Source organism: Rhinoraja longicauda, chromosome 2 (assembly GCF_053455715.1).
Source record: "Rhinoraja longicauda isolate Sanriku21f chromosome 2, sRhiLon1.1, whole genome shotgun sequence".
In the NCBI taxonomy this organism is placed as follows: Eukaryota; Metazoa; Chordata; class Chondrichthyes; order Rajiformes; family Arhynchobatidae; genus Rhinoraja; species Rhinoraja longicauda.
In genome coordinates, this window is record NC_135954.1 from 55,180,450 (window position 1) to 55,200,244 (window position 19,795).

Consider the following 19,795-nt stretch of genomic DNA (forward strand, 5'->3'; position numbering starts at 1 on the left):
TAATAATAATAATAATAATAATAATAATAATAATAAGCCTTTATTGTCATTGTACTTAGAGAGAGCTACTTCTTAGGAGCTAATTAGGAGAGCTACTTCATTTAAATGCTTAGAATAGTAAATTAATATATATTTATCACTCCTAGGTAGAACATTGCACTTGGGAGAATATTGCACTTTAAAATGTAATAAATACTTTAAAAGAAATTAGTGGAATGGATAACAGCATTTCTCATGTCATGCGAATATTTGAGGAATTTAGAGTTCTGATGACACAGGGAAAGAAACTGTTCTTGAGTCTGTTTGTCCGGCTTTTGATGCACCTGTAACACCTACCAGAGGGCAGGAGGTTGAACAGGAACTGTCCAGGATATGAGGGGTCTTTGATTATTTGTTTGACTATCCATTTGATTGTTACAATCAAGCTGCCCAAAGTGTACAAATCTAGGTTAAAGGATACAACATTTAGCGCAAGATAAAGTCTATTAAAAATAGTTCAAAGGTCTCCAATGAAGTAAATGAGAATTCAGGACCCCACTCTAGCTGGTGAGTGGATGGCTCAGTTGCCTGATAACAGTTGAGAAGAATCTGTCTCTGAATCTGGAGGAATGCATTTTCAAACTTCTGTATCTCTTGCCTGATGGGAGAGAGAAGAGGGAGTGACCAGGGTGAGACTGGTCCTTGATTATGCTGGTGGCCTTGCCGAGGTAGCATGGAGTCAATGGAATGGAGGTTGGGTTGTGTGATGGCCTGGGCTACATCCTCAACTCTGCAATTTCTTGCAGTCTTGGATGGAGCTGTTCCTAAACCATGCTGTTACGCAACCCAATAAAATGCTTTCTACAGCGCATCCGTAGAAGTTGGTAATGGTTATCGGGGACATGCCAAACTTCCTAAGCCTGTTAAGGAAGTAGAGGCATTGGTGTGCTTTCTTGGCTATTGCTTCAATGGTCCAGGACACTGTGGAAAGTGAGTGTTTTGTCACTGACATGATTTAGAAAAGAGTCTAAATATGCCGAGACCCTGATGTCCATATGCACGCATCCTTAAACAGACAATAGACAATAGGTGCAGGAGGAGGCCATTCGGCCCTTCGAGCCAGCACCGCCATTCAATGTGATCATGGCTGATCATTCACAATCAGTACCCCGTTCCTGCCTTCTCCCCATACCCCTGACTCCGCTATCCTTAAGAGCTCTATCTAGCACTCTAGCTATCTAGCCGAGAGATTAAAGGCAATGGTGTGGTGTAAGTTGATAAGGTGGTTAAAAAAAGCACATGTATCATTGGATCTTTCAACTCAGTCGATAGACCTCAGCTGTTTCCTTTTTGGATAATTAGGCACATTGTTCTTGGATTGTTGTCAAAAGTTCAAAGAAGGTTTACCAGAATGTTGCCATGGATGAGGCACTTGTTATAAGGAATGTTTGGACTATTCTCCTCATAATAAAAGAAATTCACAAGTAAACGTGGCAGAGATTTTTCAAGATGATAATGTTTTCTCACAGAGTAGATAGAAACATTCCAGTGATAGAGATACAATATCAGGAGCAAAAGATCCAAAAACTTTACTCAGAGAGAAATTGGAATCTGTTGGTGATACATGCCAACAAATAACTGCACAATGGAGTATGCTTGTGGTTGTTGGAGGTCAATGATTACAGCCCCATAACATCACAGTAAGAGTTCCTTAGGTCAGTATTCTAGACCCAACCATCTTTAGTTGTTTTTATCAATAACCTTCCTTCCATCATAAGGTTCGGGAATAGTAAGGTTTACTAATGTTTATAATTTCCAAATTTATTAACAACTCAGCAAATGAAGTTCCCCATGCCTGCATGAGTTAAAATCTGGACATTTTCAGTCAAGGACTGATAAGTGGCATGTAGCCTTCATGTCACAAGTATGCCAAGCAATGAGTATCAATAGCAAGAGAGTGCCCAATCCTCTACCCTTGGCATTTGCAATGCCAAGTCCAACACTGATATCTTGAGAAATTGGCATTGACCAGAAACTCAACTTGACCAGCAGCATAAAGACCATAGCTTCATGACCAGGTCCGAGGATATGTATCTTGATGTAAGTGACTCACCTCCTGACACTCTAAGGCTTTATGCAAAATCTGCAAGGCACAAGTCAGGACTGTGACTGGATGAGTGTAGCTTCCACAACTCTGAAGAAGCTTAATACATTGAAGAACAATCAGATACTTGATTAGCAATTCATCCACTCCCTGAATACTAGTTCCATCTTGGCCTTCGATCCACACTGGCTGCTCTGTGTTACAGCAACAAAATACATGGTAGTTCCTCAACAAGGATACTCTAACAGCACCTACCAAACCTGTGACCTTTCCTACCAGGAAGGATGGGCACAATGGAATACCAATGCTTGCAAATCTCTTCCAAGCCGTTCGTCATCCTGATGTAGAGATATATAACCATAGTGGGTCGAAATCCTGGGATTTCCAATGGTACATCTTCACCAGCAGAAGTGTACATTTCAAGATGGCAACTCACCACAATATTCTCAATGGTAAGTAATGAGGAACAATAAAACATGAACTTGCAAGCAATGAGGTAATTTTAAAAAAATCTCAAAAAGATGTAGGTAAAATGCTGAAGTCTAAGGAATAGGAATATAAATACAGAACCAAGGGAGCAGGCATTGACTTTTGTTCTAAAGCACTGCACAATGCAGACTGCCCAAATGATCTCCTTAGCCGTAAGATTTTATGTTTCTGTGATCTGCAGAAAGGTTATAGAGTAATAAATGTCAGGAAATTAATTAATGTCAGGGAACAAACTGTTCTACTCTGAGCTATGCTCTCATGTAGGTTGGATACTTGTTTTGAATGTCTAGGAAGGTTAGGGGCTGACATTTTAAATAACCTTTCACATCCAGGTGAGCAACAAATTCAATTATAAAGCATATGCTTTTTTTATGCATCACACAATTGCAGTGATTAGCATTTCTGAGTAATAGCTATCTTTATGTAATAAACATCTGGCATTGCTACCACAATTCATAATATAAAAACAAGGTGATAATGAAACACTGTTGACCTTGACCATGATAGCATATCTTTAAAGAGGGAGGATAGTTCCTGTGAGATTGCCCCACTAATGATTGCAAAATGTTGAATTGAATTCAAGCACTGGCTAAAAAGTGACCACAAGTATTCATGCCAGAAAAACTGGCAGACAATGACCATATGATGGAGGTTGACTACCACTTCTTAAATTAAAAACAACAGAAAATGCTTGAAACAGCAGGCTGGCCAGCCAGCCAACTGTTTCTCTCTGGAAATATATTTTGTCGTCTCCTATGCCCTGCCTGACACTGTTAACATGAGGGCACCTGAATCTATCATGCTGCTTCCAACTAGGTTGCGCTTGACAACTGGTGCTTTAATATCCAACCAAAACATCAGCCAGGAGGTTTGTGCTGAGTGCATTATTCATGAAATTAGATGCATTTACCGGACATAGCCACACTAAACTTAGCATACTACTTGTGCCTACAATCCCATCCGTGTGCATAGTAAACACAAGTATTATTCACCAAGAGCCTCGGAAACTCCTTTGGCCCTCCTTTGCAGTACAATCTTAGGGTGACTTTCTGTACATTGTACAATTCCTGGCTGTTGTCTCCAGTCCAACACTCTGCTACAAATGGAACGCCAGGAAAGCATCTCCTGCAGTGTGATATTTATTGTGTGACTGAAAAGCACATCTCGTTCTAAGACATGCCAATTTACAGCTGAAATAGTTTTTATGCGATGAATTTGCAACCAGTGAAATTGAATTGAGACAGCCCTAAAACTAATCTAGCTAAGGGCCAGTCAGTGCCAGCTGAGAAAGACAAGACTTTTATCAATCCAAAATAAATTGAAGCTGGGCCTCATAGATCAAAAGACATGGTCATCTTACTGTGCCACCCAATCACTTTGCATCCACATTTTATAATGGTGTCTTTCAATTGCTTTACAAACATGTCATTTGTTGCTGGTTTACTTCATAGGGTATTATAGATTCACACATCAGGCAGCAGTCACAATGGTCTTGGTGACCATTACTCAAAATCTACAGTACACGTTTGTCTGCGGTACGTGGTGGTAAACAAACACTTTAGTATCAGCGACTTTGTACTATTGATGCTCAGTTCTTCTGAAGAGAAAGGAACAAATACTGGACTATAAAAACAGAAATTTGCAAATGTTATATAATAAATGTTAAATGGTATAAAATCCATTTTATGTTAGCAACCATTTATGAATTGCTTTGGTTCTGCGCTATTGAGAAATACCAATTCCACTGTCCATTCATGCAGGACAATTAGGTGGAATGGCCAACAAGCAGGCCGCCGAATTTCCTCCCTGCTGTGTATATATTATTCAATCCTACTATTCACTGGAAGAAATACAAGAAATTTCATTTGAAACAAATAACATATTTTATGTAATAAATGCAGAAAATGCTGGAAACACTCAACAAGTCAAGTATCACTGATAAAAAAAAATAAAAGAGAGTGAGCATTACAGGTCATGGATGAAATGTTTATTGATGGCTGGTAGTGCCAAACGCATGCAAAATAATTGGTTTCTCATGTCTCCAAAATTGGTTTAATTGACATGCATATCAGAGTATGATTGGTGCTTGATACTCTTATATGAGTTTAACAGATAAAGGATATTTTTGTTCTGCATTCTGTTCTTTTAAGTTATTTTATTTCCTCCTTTCTCTGCCATACTTTAGCTTGCTGACTTTGAGAAAATGGAACAGTATGGGCTCAGGCTGGTTTTATGAGTGAAACCATTCAGTCACTAGGTTACTGGTGAACTACTGATTCTCTCACGTTTTACTCCTTTTGCGATTTTGATATATGTGGGACAAGGAATTGCAGAGATAGCACTGAAGAATTAGACAATATGTTTATTGTGAAAGGATTGGAGTCCTGCTCTTTTAAGGAGGAATATACTTGTATTGCAAGCAGTTCAAAGGAAATTCATTGATTCAGGGATGAAAGGTTGCATTATGAGAAACTAGGTAGTTTAGACCAATATTTTAGCAAAATGAAAGTTGATTTTATTGAAAGTTGTATTATCTGAGTGAGCGTAACAGAATTGATCTAAGAGGATGTTTTCCCTCAGAGAGTATCTATAATTAAGAGACATGATTTTTGAATAAACTGATATTATTTAGGAAGGACATGAGGAGGTATTTCTTAATTCAGAGGTCAGACATCTTTGGAATTGTTCCTTGAGCTCTTAACCATTGGGCATATTCAAAGCTGATATTTATTTTGGATCTAATGGAAAACAGGCGCTGAAGTCAACAGCACAGTGGAATTGAGAGGACATATGGTCTACTCTTGCTCTATTTCCTATTTATATTTGGGAGTAAAATCTGATGATGTGTTTTCAAACTTTCATGACTAAAACTTCTACATTTGGAGGAAAGGTATCATGGAGTTAAGAGATTAACAGTTGCAAATTTAAACAATACTCACATTCGATACCTATTATCATGTTCTTATTTTACTTACCAGCAGGAGACATTTCTGGAACCTTGGCAACATAAGGCCCATCCAGAAACCGTGGCTCATTGTCGTTAATATCTTGAACCTTAATGATAAATTCAGATTCAGGTTCCACGGGTCTTCTGGTTTCTGTATCCACAGCCTGTGCACGCAGAACATAGAAAGACTTTTCTTCACGATCCAGGCTCCTTATCGCATGAATGTCCCCTGTTAACTCATCAATGGTGAAAATCGAGCCAGCTCCTTGGCCTAAGAGAGTGTATGTTACAGAACCATCCCCGTTGTCCAGGTCAGAGTGCAGCTAGGCCAACACATAGAAATCAGAGGTTACTGAATGGGAACTGAGAAAGTCGAATATAGATTCTGTCTGAGAATTCCATCTTCCTGAAAAAACATGCAATCTAACAGTTCACATATTCTAAGATCAAATCATAAAGTATGCTCTTTGATTATTAATTTCTGACAGCCTAATAATTATTTCCAAACTTATTTCAGTAAAATTAACAAATTCTGTGGTGAATTTCCATATATGCTGTGTATAAAAAGAAGCAAAACAAACTCCAATTAAAACAAAAGTGATGAATTACATTAAAAAAAACCATTAAGAATTAAAATCAGGCTTTGCTCGTATGTTGGAGCAAGGTCTTGACGAGAGATTTTGACAGCTGGCTGCACAACATTCTTGCATTTAAAAATATTTGTCTTAGAAAAGCGTTGCCTTCGAACTGTTGGTAGTCAAAGTCAGAATTAACTGCCATCTTTGTTCAAACATACAAGCAGTAAATAGATTAAAGTGGCATATTAAAGACCAGCCAGTAGAAAATTCTGTTCCAAAGCCATGTTGCCTGGGAGGTGAGATTTAAGTGTGAAATAGTCTTTTTGGCAGCTAACAGTTATTCCATTAACAGTTCTGCTACATTACTCCACAATATGGTTGGCATCGCAATCACTTAGTTCAGAATAACTCTCTGGGCACAGTAAATAAAGAAGAAACTGACAGAAAAGATCAAAAACCTGCAACAGAATCTACCCTATTTTTCATCTATTGATTTAAAATGGGGATGGACTTGAATATGAGTGGTATTCATCTGCTCTTTTTACCCTCTTTATATTCGAGGGTAAAAAGAGCAGATGAATACCACTCATATTCAAGTCCATCCCCATTTTAAATCAATAGATGAAAAATAGGGTAGATTCTGTTGCAGGTTTTTGATCTTTTCTGTCAGTTTCTTCTTTATTTACTGTGCCCAGCGAGTTATTCTGAACTAAGTGATTGCGATGCCAACCATATTGTGGAGTAATGTAGCAGAACTGTTAATGGAATAACTGTTAGCTGCCAAAAAGACTATTTCACACTTAAATCTCACCTCCCAGGCAACATGGCTTTGGAACAGAATTTATCGGGGTGTTAACAAATCCAAAATTTTTCATTACACCACACAGATGTCAATGCATTTGGTTAATATATCATGTACTTCAAATTCCTACGAGTAAATATCACCAACAACTTCTCCTGGACCACCCATATTGAAGCGCCGACCAAGAAAGCACACCAACGCCTCTACTTTCTTAGAAAACTTAGGAAGTTCGGCATGTCCCCAACAACTCTCAACAACGTCTACAGGTGCACCGTAGAAATCATTTTATCAGGATGCGTCACAGCTTGGTTTGGGAACAGCTCCATCCAAGACTGCAAGAAATTGCAGCAAATTGTGGAAGTAGCCCAGACAATTACACAAATCAACCTCCCTTCCATTGACTCCATTTATACCTCACGCTGCCTCGGCAAGGCCTGCAGCATAACCAAGGATGAGTCGCACCCTGGCCACTCCCTCTTCTCCCCTCTCCCATCAGGCAAAAGGTATAGAAGTGTGAAAATGCACATCTTCAGGTTAACTTCCCTTATCGTATCTGTACACTGTGAATGGGTCGATTGTAATCATGTATTGTCTTTCTGTTGACTGGTTAACAACAAAATATTTTCACTGTACCTTGGTACACATGACAATAAAGTAAACTGAACTGAACTGAACTGAATATATTTTTCATTGATTAATATATAATGATGAGTGACTTGATTTGTGAGATATATTATATTTCTAAGATCTTAAAATATCCTCAAATGAATTAAGAAAAGGATATTTCATCCCTTACAATGTGTTACATAAAAACACTGAAGGCTGGCTCAGCTGTTTATTTAAGTTGTATGGAATAGTAAAGAAATTGTATAAAAGTCAGGTCAAAGTGGGAGTGCAGCGTAAGTTTACGAGGTAAATTTCCGGGATGGCGGGACTGTCATATGATGAAAGAATGGAGCGACTGGGTTTGTATTCACTGGAATTTAGAAAGATGAGAGGGGATCATATAGAAACATATATAATTATTATGGGATTGGACATGCTAGATGCAGGAAACATGTTCCCGATGTTGGGGGAGTCCAGAACCAGGGGCTACAGTTTAAGAATAGGCCATTTAGAACTGAGATGAGGAAAAAACTTTGTCACACAGAGTTGTAAATTTGTGGAATTCTCTTTCTCAGAAGGCAGTGGAGGCCAATTCACTTGATGCATTCAAAAGAGAGTTAGATACAGCTCTTAGAGCTAGTGGAATCAAGGGATATGGGGAGGAACGGGATACTGATTGTGGATGATCAGCCATGATCACATTGAATCGTGGTGCTGGTTCGAAGGGGCGAATGGCCTACACCTGCACCTAATGTCTATGTATCTATGTATCTATGCAAAGTGATATTTTTGTTGTTGTAGCAATAGCATGGAATATCAGTTAAAATTGGAAACATGAGTTCATATTATACAGCACAGACCCTTTGGCCTCAATCATCCTTGCTGACTAAGTTGACTAACTACTTGGCCATCTAGTTCATATCCCTCCAAACATTTCCTGTCTGCATACCTGTACAAGTGCCTTTTAAATGTTATTAACCATTTAATTCAGATTCAGATTAGTTTATTGCCATATACGCCAGAGTGCGATGACAGTTTTTGATTGCATGAAACTCAGTGTGCGCAGTATACATAATGATAGGCGCAACAAATAAATTATAATAAAATAGGGCTTTTCACTTTTTGACAGGACATAACTGAAAGCGGTCCTGATTGAGGTATAAGGATTGGTAACTGAATGTAAATTCAATGTTCCCTTTTAAATTCATTCGTAATACCTGCACAAGATTTTCTCTAAATTGCCAGAGGTTGAAGGGGAGACCTGATAGAAGCATATAAAATTATGAGAGGCATAGATAGAGAAGTCAGTTAGAATCATTGCCCAGGATGGAAATATCAAATAGTATAGTATAGAACTTTATTGTCATTCAGTACAAGTACCGAACGAAATTACAGCAGTCACAAAACACAACAAAAAAAAGAAAAAAAGTACACAGGACACACGACCCCAAGACAAACATCCATCACAGTGAGTCCAAACACCCCCTCACTGTGATGGAAGGCAACAAAACTTCCGCTCTCTTCCCCCCATGCCCACGGACAGGCAGCTCGACCCCTAACGAGGCGACCGACACGCACAGCCCCTGAAGTTTAAAGGAGATGCGCTGGTAAATGATGAGTACGCCGATGGTAGAGGCAAACATGATCATGGCATTTAAAAAACATTTGGAATAGCCACATGGATGTGCAGGGAATGAAGGGATATGGTTTATATGCAGGCAGTTCAGAGCTGGTCTTCGCCTCATGTTCAGCACAGACATTGCAGGCCGAAGGGCATGTTCCTGTGCTGTACTATGTTCTCTCTGTCATTATCATTCCTGTCTCTACCACTTCTTATGGCAGCTTATTCTATGTATGCACCAGCCTCTGTGTGGAAATAATATCCCTCAGCACCTTTTAAAATCTTTTCCTTCTAATATTAAACCAATAACCTCTAATTTTAGACTCCCTACCCTGTAGGAAGGACAATGACTATTCATCTCATTTATACCCCTCCTGATTTTATATACCGCTATTAGGTCACCCTTCAAGCTCCAACAGTCAGATTGACTCAGTACAGAAAATAAATAATAATTAGCTTGAACGATGAACGCTAGTTCAGGCTAAACATCACTTTGTGGCTTTCTCATTGTGCTGGCTTCTTAATGTTCAGAAATTGTCTTCCTTTGACATTCTTTATGAAATCCATTCATATAGTGCACCTCTTGCTTTCAACTTTCTACAAGCCAATACAAAACTTAGCTCCCACAATTTACTTTGGTACAAAATTGAAACCAGCCCAAGACACTCACTCACCTATGAAGAGTTATCTAAATGTAAATTTCTTGTAGTGCTGGATCATCTGTAGTGTCTGTCATAGACTTTTATTTATCGTGAATTGGATCAAATCTGTCCAAATGATTTTTATTTAAACATGAAGCAGAAAGAATATTTCATCAGCTGTGATTCTCTCTCTCTCCCGAGTCAGAAAATTCCAGCATGTATTTCAACTCCAGTCGTGAGGCCAAAACTTAGGTGAAGGATTGGTGGGTGACATGGTAATGTCAGAGCAAAGAAATAACAAAGGTATGATTCCACTACTGGGCCTGATCTATGGTTCTAACTAATGGGATGAATATTAAGGAGCAAAGTAGCAGGGAACATGCATATATATGCGAAAAATCCATGAGGAGTAATGTTCAAATATAGACTGGAATAGCAATGATATAAAGGGTTAAGAGGAGAAGGAGTTGCTGAAAAGCAGTGATGAGAACTTTATTAATCAGAATGATAAGATCAAAACCAAAGCGTAATTTTGGAAATGTGCCAGGCTACAGGGATACGTGAGAAACAGTGATTATAAGTCCACTTGATTTGGAATAGCTATGGAAAAGGATCTAGACCAACTCGAGGTAAAAATAGTTCATTTGGAGGGGGAGCAATTTGAATGGGTGAAAGCCAAGCTGAAGTCAAAGTTTAGCAATTAAAACTGTAGTTCAACAATGAGAGGTAATTAAGGTGGAGATATTTCAACAACAGTGTAGATATATTCCCATGATGATGAGCTATTAGGAAATTAAAGGGGAAAATCCCTGAATGACCAAAAAGATAGAAGGTAACAAAAAGGACATAGGGCACAAGGCAGATCGGCAACAGAAGTGAAAGCTGGGCTGATTACAGAAAATTCAGAGGGTCATAAAAACTTAAATAAAAGAGAACATAGGAAGGGACAGTCAGCAAACACAAAAGAGAATACAAAAATATTTAATTATTACTAAAAAGATTTGTAAAAAAAAGGATTGTAATATGAGATGAAAGGTTGAACAGCGACCAAAGCCAAAGTCTAAGTCTATGTATGGAAACAATGGCCGAGCAATTAAATTAAAAGATAAATGTTGCCAGAATCTCAGTAAAGGAAAATTCTGAAGAGGCTAAACGGAGATGATAAAGAAGGAACGTTTCAATTGGCGGAGGGATCAAGAATCAGGGGGTTTTGTATGAAGGTAGCTGGTGAAAGAACCAGGTGTGACGTGAAGAAGGTTATTTTTTTACAGGGTGTTGTTAGGGTCTGGGTTGCACTGTCAGGGATGGTAGCATCTATGGCACCTCGCTCTGCACAAATTGCAAACAATATTTCCTAAGTATTCCACTTGGGGACACTTCAGAACTGGTCTGAATGGTAGTTTATAAATACATGCTTATTCTTTGATTTCTACTTAGTCCCCTGGGGTTAGAAAAGAATTGCATTCACTTGAGGCTGCTTGGAGTCCACAGACTGTCACAGTTGGAACAGGATGTGCTGGTTCGGGGAGGCAGGAGGTAAATGTATAGTATTCACTGGAGTGCACTAGTAGCTGCTAAGAGTTCACAGACTGTCACAGTTGGAACAGATTGTGTTTGACAGGGTAGGCAGGAGGAAGTACGAAAGGTGGTGCTCTCCTTTTCTCTCTTTCAATAACCTGCTCGTCTCTGATAAATGCGTGCAACAATCTCAGTGCCATTCTAGATGCACCCTTTTCATTTCAATTAATCATGGACCAGGACTTTTCTGGAGAAGATAAAGAGGTTACATTTTGTTTTTAAAGCTTTGAGAATATATATCAAAGCATGTTCACTTGTAATTACTTGCTTGAAAACTTGGAAAAACTTGGAGGAGAATACTTTTTTCAGGAGCCTGGTCTCAGACCTACCAATGGAGTTGTCTGACTGGAATTAAAGCCTCAATGACAGGTATTTCAGCCTTGAAGAGGTCACGGATATTGGTTCACTCATCACTAGGGCGGCATAGTGGTGAAGCCGCAGAATTGCTGCCTTACAGCACTAGAGTCCCAGGCTCAATGCTGACTATGGGTCAGCACGGAGTTTGTATGTTCTCCCCTGCGACTGCGTGGGTTTTCTCCAGGTGCTCTGGTTGCTCCCACAGTCAAAAGACATGCAGGTTTGTAGGTTAATTGGATTCTGTAAATTATAAATTGCCTCAATGTGTAGGGTAGAACTAATGTGAACGGGTGATCTCAGGTCAGCATGGACTTGGTGGGCCGAAGCACCTGTTTCCATGCTGTATCTCTAAAGTCTAACGTCCAAAGACTAAGAAAGAGTGATCTTGGAATTGGAGGGAAAGTGATGTAGGTTGAACAGATTCTGGCCTATGCTACAGATTACCTCCACCCCATCAGTAAACCTGTTGGAGGTGAGATGCAACATCGTGATAAAAAGAGAGTTGGAGCAATAATGTAGTTTTGCTTTGCACCCATCTGCACCCTAATTACACCGTCTGTGGTAAACCAATTCATTCAAACATCAACAAGATCCCCCAAAATGCAAATGTAGGTTAAGATTTCAACATGTGTTGTACATACTAGATTAAACTAGCAAATATTTCTAGGTGCATTGGCAACCATTGGTAAAATGATCAGGCAATGTCCACATGAAATTGGTGAGATTTACGTTTGCCTGTTGTATACCCCACAATTTCAGGCAATTTCTCCCTACTGCAGTTTTAGAGAGAACAATGTTTTTCATTCTATCTCGGTACATGTGTAACAGATAAATACCATTACCAATAGCAGAAAACTACAAGTTTACATAGAATATAAAACAAAAAGAACCCCTTTGCCTAGAGTTTGAGAACAAAAATCACTATAATCTGTTTGCAGTGATTATAAGGCTTTGATCAACCTGCAACTTGTTTGCAAAGAGATCCATTATGGGGAGTTGCCTATCCATGTCCACCATCTCTCCCATCTGGGTCAATCTGTTTCTGCTGTTATACTGCAGCTGTAGTTGAGGAGATAACACACTTCCCATTCAGCCTCCGTAGCAATGATGTAGCTGAACTCTCTACAAACAATTGAGGCCAGGATCCTCACAGGCCATGTTTGTACACCTGATTCTGGGTGAAAATGATTTCTTAATTCCCATTTTCATTAGTTTTCAGAATTATTTTGTAGGTCATCTAATGAGCTTTCAGCACTACCCTTGTTGCACATCAAAAGCAAGGTCTACTCCAGTCGCTAGGCATTAGCATTCTAATTTGTTCCAACATTCCACCCATGCTGATAAATGGTTATAGTTCTACATTCAAGCAAGAACATAATGTACTTAAATTGTTTGCCATTGTTCTTCATCTTGGTCCTGCCACACGGATTTAGCAATGGTTATGATTTAGGTACTGACTATGCCACATAAAATGTTGGAACACTGTGGACATGAATGCAGGGAAATGTACACAAGCCCAATGCCTGTGTGGCTGATTCATTTGGATGCTCAAAGATCAATTAATTTGGATACATAAACCAGGCATACTTACTGTTAATGATAACAGGTACAGGAGCCAATATAAAAATAATTTAATAACATTAACTAAATTGCGCCTATTAGCTCCAGCCAACAACAAATATTCATGAATAAAATGCAGTACGAAAATGGCAACAAAACAAATTTGTTCATCCTGCAGAGATTTCCAAGTCTCATATTACAAGTTTATTTTTAATACTGCACCAGAATACACTACAAAAATATAATTGAAAATCTGGTATCAACATGTCATTATGCCTGTTTCTGCATTTTTAAGCACAAGGGTAAAGATGTCATGCTTCATTTAAATAGGGTTCTGTTGTGACCACACCTGGGATAATTGTGAACAGGTTTGGTGCCCCTACCAAGGGAAGGATTGACTTGTATTCAATTGAACGTTCATCAGATTGGTTCCAATGATAGGATGGATTGTCATGTGAGGAGAGTCTTTGCTTAGACTCTTTTAAATTTGAGAGATTATCTCATTAAAACATTCAAAAGTGCTTGACAAGGTGGTTATGAAATTGCTGTTTCCCCTGGCTGGCATGTTCAGAACCACAGTCTCCATATGAGGGATAGGCCATTGAGATAAGAAGAAATGTCTTCATCCAGAGAATGATGAATCTTTGAAATTAAGAGACTTTGGGATTGACTTATAAATATCAAGGGAATGAAGGGATGTGGGTTCTCACGTGTGTTGGCACCAAAACGAAGCGATTCTTTGTGTGTTGGTCCCAGAAGAGGATCTGCTATCATACATTACAATCGCACTACTCTTTCAAATCTTTATTTCAACAGCAACATTTCTTCCACTATCTATGTTACGTGATCTTGCACTAAATGTCATCCCCTTTATCCTGTAGCTATACATTATGGACAGTGTGATTATAATCACGCATAGTCTTTCATTGAGTCTGAAGTAGGGTTCCGACCCAAAGCATTACCTATTCCTTTTCTCCAGAGATGCTGCCTAGCCCATTGAGTTACTCCAACATTTTGTGTCTATCTTCAGTAGAAGCCCGCATCTTCAGTTCCTTCCTACACGTATTGCCTTTCATTGACTGAATAGCACCCAACGAAAAGCTTTTCACTGTAGTTCAGTGCATGCAACAATAATAAACTAAACTAAACTAAACATGTGCAGGCAGATAGAAGTTGGTCTTGGCATCAATTTCAGCATAGACATCATGGGACAAAGGGTTTGTTCTTGTGCTGTACTGTTCGATGTTCTATATTTTTTCCTCCCAACAGAAATGTTGGTGATTAGTTGCTCAGTGTATTTAAGGCAGGGATCAATTGGTTTTAAGATATTAAGGGAATCAAGGGATGCATGAATAGTACAGAAATGTGGCATAAAATATTATCCAGGATCCTTTTTCAATGGCAGAGTTGAGGAGCTTAACAGCCCATTATATCCTAGGTGTTTTATTTACACAGTGTGAGAAAAAATAAATAATGTTCCTGTTACATTTTCTAATTGAAGCTGCAGAAAATTTAAAGTAATGATCCTTTCTGGCTGGAAATCTGAACTAAAAACAAGGAATTCACCATGTCGGGCAGTAACTGTGGGAACAGAAACAGATTTTCTCTGAGAATTTCCAAAACAGATTTATATTATGATTCTCTTCACATGTGCGTTTTGAACTGCTGAGTATTTGCAGCATTTTCTGCTTTCTATACAGAAAATGTCGCAAGACTTAGTCTGAGGAAGAGTCATAGCCCAGAACATTACATACCCTTTTTCTCCAGAGATGCTCCCTGACCTGTTTAGTTACTCCAGCACTTTGCATCTATCTTTTGTGCATCTATCTATCTATTTTGTTCTCAAAATCTCTGTAAAGCGTCTTTGAGTATATGAAAAGCGCTATATAAATAAAATGCATTATTATTATTATTATCTTTGATGCAAATTCTTTTCTGATCTTTCAAATTGTTCTGTTGAGTTTAGTTTATTGTCACATGTACAGTGAAAAGCTTTTGTTGCCTGGTAACTAGTCAGCAGAAAGACAATACATGATTACAGTCGACCCATTTACAGTGTCTAGATAAATGATAAGGGAATAACGTTTAGTGCAAAGTAAAGCCAGCAAATTCCAATCAAGGATAGTCCAAGGGTCACCAAAGAGGAAGATAGTAGTTCAGCACTTCTCTCAGGTTGTGTAGGACAATTCAGTTGTCTGATAACAGCTGGAAAGAAATTGTCCGTGAATCTAGAGGTGTGTGTTTTCACACTTCTATACCTTTTGCCTGATGGGAGAGGGTAGAAGAGGGAGTGGCCAGGGTGCGACTCATCCTTGATTATGCTGTTGGCCTTGCCGAAGCAGCGAGGTATAAATGGAGTCAATAGCAGGGAGGTTGGCTTGGGTGATGGTCTGGGCTGCGTCCACAATTTGCTACAATTTCTTGCAGTCTTGTATGAAGCTGTTCCAAAACCCCAAGCTGTGATGCGTCCTGATAAAATGCTTTCTATGGTGCATCTGTAGAAGTTGGTGAGAGTTGTAGTCGACACACCAGACGTCCTAAGTCTTCTATGGTGCTTTCTGAATTATACTAAACTGAACTGAAATGTTCCCCTTCCTCTTCAATTATCTTGTAGAACTGTGTTTGAATGTGAGGAAGAACATTCTTACACCCTTGCTTTTCTCAATGCCTGGGATGTGGAGAACCTGAGGAGGGATATTAAGTACTCCTGAGGATTTTGCATGAATTTTAGAAAAAGTCACAGCAAGAAATTAATTTTAAGACATGAAAATATCCACTATCTAAATCCACAATTAGATCTATAAAAAGCAATTCTGAGCCATGCTGAACTTTGATTTGATGGTATAAATTTATGTCAGTAAGAAAACCAGAGTAGCAAGTCATGTGAATGTGAGGGTTTTACGTGGGGTGTGGGCAAGAAAGGAGCCCAATATGGTTTTGATAGTAACAATATTTCATGCATCATTTAGTTATACAGCACAGAAACAGGCTTTCCAGACCTCCATGTCCCATCCAATCAAGTTAGCATAATGGGCTAGTCCCATTATCGTCTGTCTGTCTGTCTGTCTGTCTGTCTGTCTGTCTGTCTGTCTGTCTGCCTGTCTGCCTGTCTGTCTGTCTGTCTGTCTGTCTGTCTGTCTGTCTGTCTGTCTGTCTGTCTGTCTAAACTCTTGTTTGTTCGCTTGTTCCTGAAATACAGCCAAAATTGTATGTGATAGCGCGACAATTTTAGGCCCACCTTACTCACTATCGTCCTGTGGTCCTATGGACGAAGTTTCATTGAAATTGGTGTAATATTTTAAGTTATTCACATTTTAAAGTTTAAAAAATGCGCTTACGCAGTTGGGGCTCCATTGATCTGGTACTTACGTAAGATGGCTGCTACATCCGCGCTTGCACAGAACAAACACATCCGTGCCTGCGCAGTTGGGGCCCGTTGAGCAGGGCTCGCCCGCCTGGCTCTTGGGGTCGGGTTTGCCGGCTCCATAGACCCCCCCCCCCAACCCCCCCCTCACCCCCAACCCCCCCTCAACCCCCGTCTCCCCCCCAACCCCCCCTCCCCTTAAACCCCCCCTCCCCCCCCACCCCCACTCCACCAATGGCGGCCGCCCGGGCCGGGAAGCGGGTTGCTTCGGTAACTGCAGGTTGCTCCCGGGAGAGAGCAGGAAGGGAGGGGGGGTGGAGAGAGGGAGGGAGGGAGGGGGGATGGGGGAGTTGGGGGTGTGGGGGGATGGAGGGGGTGGAGGAGGGGTCGAGGGAGGGATGGGGAGGGGGAGGGAGGGGGTGGAGGGGAGGGGAGGGGAAGGGGAGGAGTGTATGGAGGGGGAGAAGGGAAGGGAGGGGGAGGTGGGGAGGGTGGGAAGGAGGGCAAGGGAGGAGGCATGGAGGGAGGGCTTCGGTAACTGCGTGTTGCTGCCAGGAGAGAGCAGGAAGGGAGGGGGGATGGAGGGAGGGGGGAGTGGGGGAGGATAGAGTGGGGCAGGAGAGGGTGCTGCACCAATGCAGGAGAGGAAACCCTAGGGGGGGTGGGGGGAGAAGGGGATGAGGGAGAGGGGGGGAGGGGGGGAGAGGGAGATGGCGAGGGAGGGATGGGGAGGGGAAAGAGATGGGAGGGGGCAAGGGGGAGGGAGGGGAAGGGGTGACGGGGGGAGAGGGGAGTTGAAGAGGATGAATGGGGGTAGGGGGTAGTGGTTAGAAGGGTTGCCGGGCCCGCAGGATTGTCAGTTGGGGGAGGGTTGTCCCAGGAGGAGCCCACAGGAGAGATTTGGATCCAAGGGTCCACCTCAGTCCAGTTGCCTTTTAAACCCTCCCTATCCATATATCTGTTCAAATGTATTTTAAAATTTGGCAAATGTTGAAAGGTATATCATTATAGAGTCATATGCATGGAAACAGGCCTTTCACATCAACTCATTCAGGCTGATCAAGATGCCCCAATCTAAGCTAATGGTATTTGGCCCATATCCCTCTAAACCTTTCCAACCTCTGTGACTGTCTAAGTGTCTTTTAAATGTTGTTATATGAGCCATCTCAACTACCTGTTGTGGTTGCTCATTTCCAATACCCACCACCCTCAGAGTGAAAAAGTTGCTCCCTCAGGTTTCTATTAAATCTTTCGCTTCTCACTTTAAAATTGTGTTCTCTGGTTCTCGATTCCCCGACCGGGGTAAAAGAGTCTGTGCATTCACCTTATTAATTCCTCTCGTAATTTTATACACCTGTATAAGATTACTCCTTAGCCTCCTGCCCTCCCAGGAAATAAGTTTCTCAGCCTGCCCAGTCTCTCTCTATAACTCATGCTCTCGAGTCCTGGCAACGCCCTCGTAAATCCTCTCTGCACTATTTCCAGTTTAATGACATCCTTCCTTTAGCAGGGTGACCAATACTGAACACAATTTTCCATATTGGCCTCACCAACATCTTGTACAACTATAATATAATATCCCAAAATCTATACTGGATACCCTAACTGAATGTACCACAATGTACCAAAAGCCTTTTTTACCACCTGTGTTATTATTATCAGGAAATGTGTACTTATACTCTTAGATCTCTCTGCTCTATGACATTCCCTAGGCACCTACCAATCACTGTGAAGGTCCTACCCTGGTTGAATTCCCAAATTGCAACACCTCACACCTACCTGCATTAAACTGCATTAGCCATTCTTCAACCCACTTGCCTAGCTGATCAAGATCCTGCTATAATTTGTGATAACCATCTCCAATGTCTACAAAACCACCTACTCGAGTGACATCTCCAAACTCACTATTCAGCCCTAGCACATTTCCATCTAAATGGCTAATAGAAACCGCAAATGACAATGGACCCAGCAACGATCCCTGAGGCACGCCACTAGTCAAAGGCCTCCAGTCCAAAAAACATCCTTCCAATACCATCCTCTGCTTCCTTCCATAAAGGCAATTCTGTATCCAGGCAGCTAGCTTTCCCTGGATGCCATGTGATCTAACCTTCCAGAACAGGCTAGCACATGGAACCTTGACAAAACCCTTGCTTATGTCCATTTAGACATCTATGGCCTTGCCTTGTCATAAATTGTACTCCATCACTAAACTTGATTCAAGGGCAACACTGCCAAGTAGGAAGTAATTTATCCATGCCTGTGAGTGATAAACCTTGTCTGTCATTTATTTAATTCTCTCTTTGAATTTAAAAATATTTAGAGCACACAAACAGACCATTCAATTTAACAGATCTAAGCCATTGTTTGTATTTGAGTCTCATTCTGGTCTAATTATTTAACCTCGTCACTATCTCCTTATTTCCCTTTCTCCCTTGTGTGCATGTCTAGCGCTACTTTATGTTACTCATCACTCCTTGTGGTAGCTGATCTCTATTCTTATTATTTGCTAACTGAAGAAATTTCTCTGGAATGCCCAACTGTTTTGTACATCTAACTATTGTATCTGCTCTTATCTACATTGTTCAAATCACAAAATGGCATTATCTTAAAGAAATCCACCTGAACAACCCCAACCTAGTCATTCTGGAGAAAAGTGTTCCAGTCTATTCTGGCTTTCAGATATAAATAATCTTACTACTTTTATATAATTTTAGTAAATATTCTTGCATCTTTGCCATTAACTCTATATATTTCTATATAATACTAGACCAAGTGGGGAAGGAGGGGGTGGGGGGAGGAGAGAGTGGGCCCATTCCTCGTAGAGGGGGTACAGGGAAGGGAAGAGGGTGTGACTGAGGAGCCCTGGACCGAAAGCCTCTCCTGCATTGGCGTAGCACCCTCCCCCCCACTCAATCCCCCTTATCCCCCCCTCCTCCACCCACGGACCCACTCCATCCCCCCACAGACCCCCACTTGCTCCTCCCCTGCCCCCACCCCCACTTGCCCCTTCCCTGCCCCCATCCCCACTCCCTCCAGCACTGCCTTCACCCCATTCCCCCCTCCTCACCCCTATTCCCCCTCCCGCACTCTTCCTGCCCGCACCTCACTCTCCCCCGCACCCCCATCTTCTCTCCTTCCCACCCCCACTATTGCCTCCTCCCCACCCCAC

At 40.9% G+C, this 19,795-nt stretch overlaps 1 protein-coding gene across 4 annotated transcripts in view; it reads right to left on the reverse strand.

Annotated features, from left to right (window-relative positions):
* LOC144604713 (cadherin-12-like) overlaps positions 1 to 19,795 on the reverse strand; it is a 576,800-nt gene that overhangs the window by 178,588 nt on the left and 378,417 nt on the right. For all 4 annotated transcript variants that reach the window (XM_078419376.1, XM_078419367.1, XM_078419374.1 and 1 more), the window contains one exon: positions 5,548 to 5,842. In XM_078419376.1, the coding sequence (XP_078275502.1) occupies positions 5,548 to 5,842 (295 nt within the window). The remainder of the gene's footprint in view (positions 1 to 5,547; positions 5,843 to 19,795) is intronic.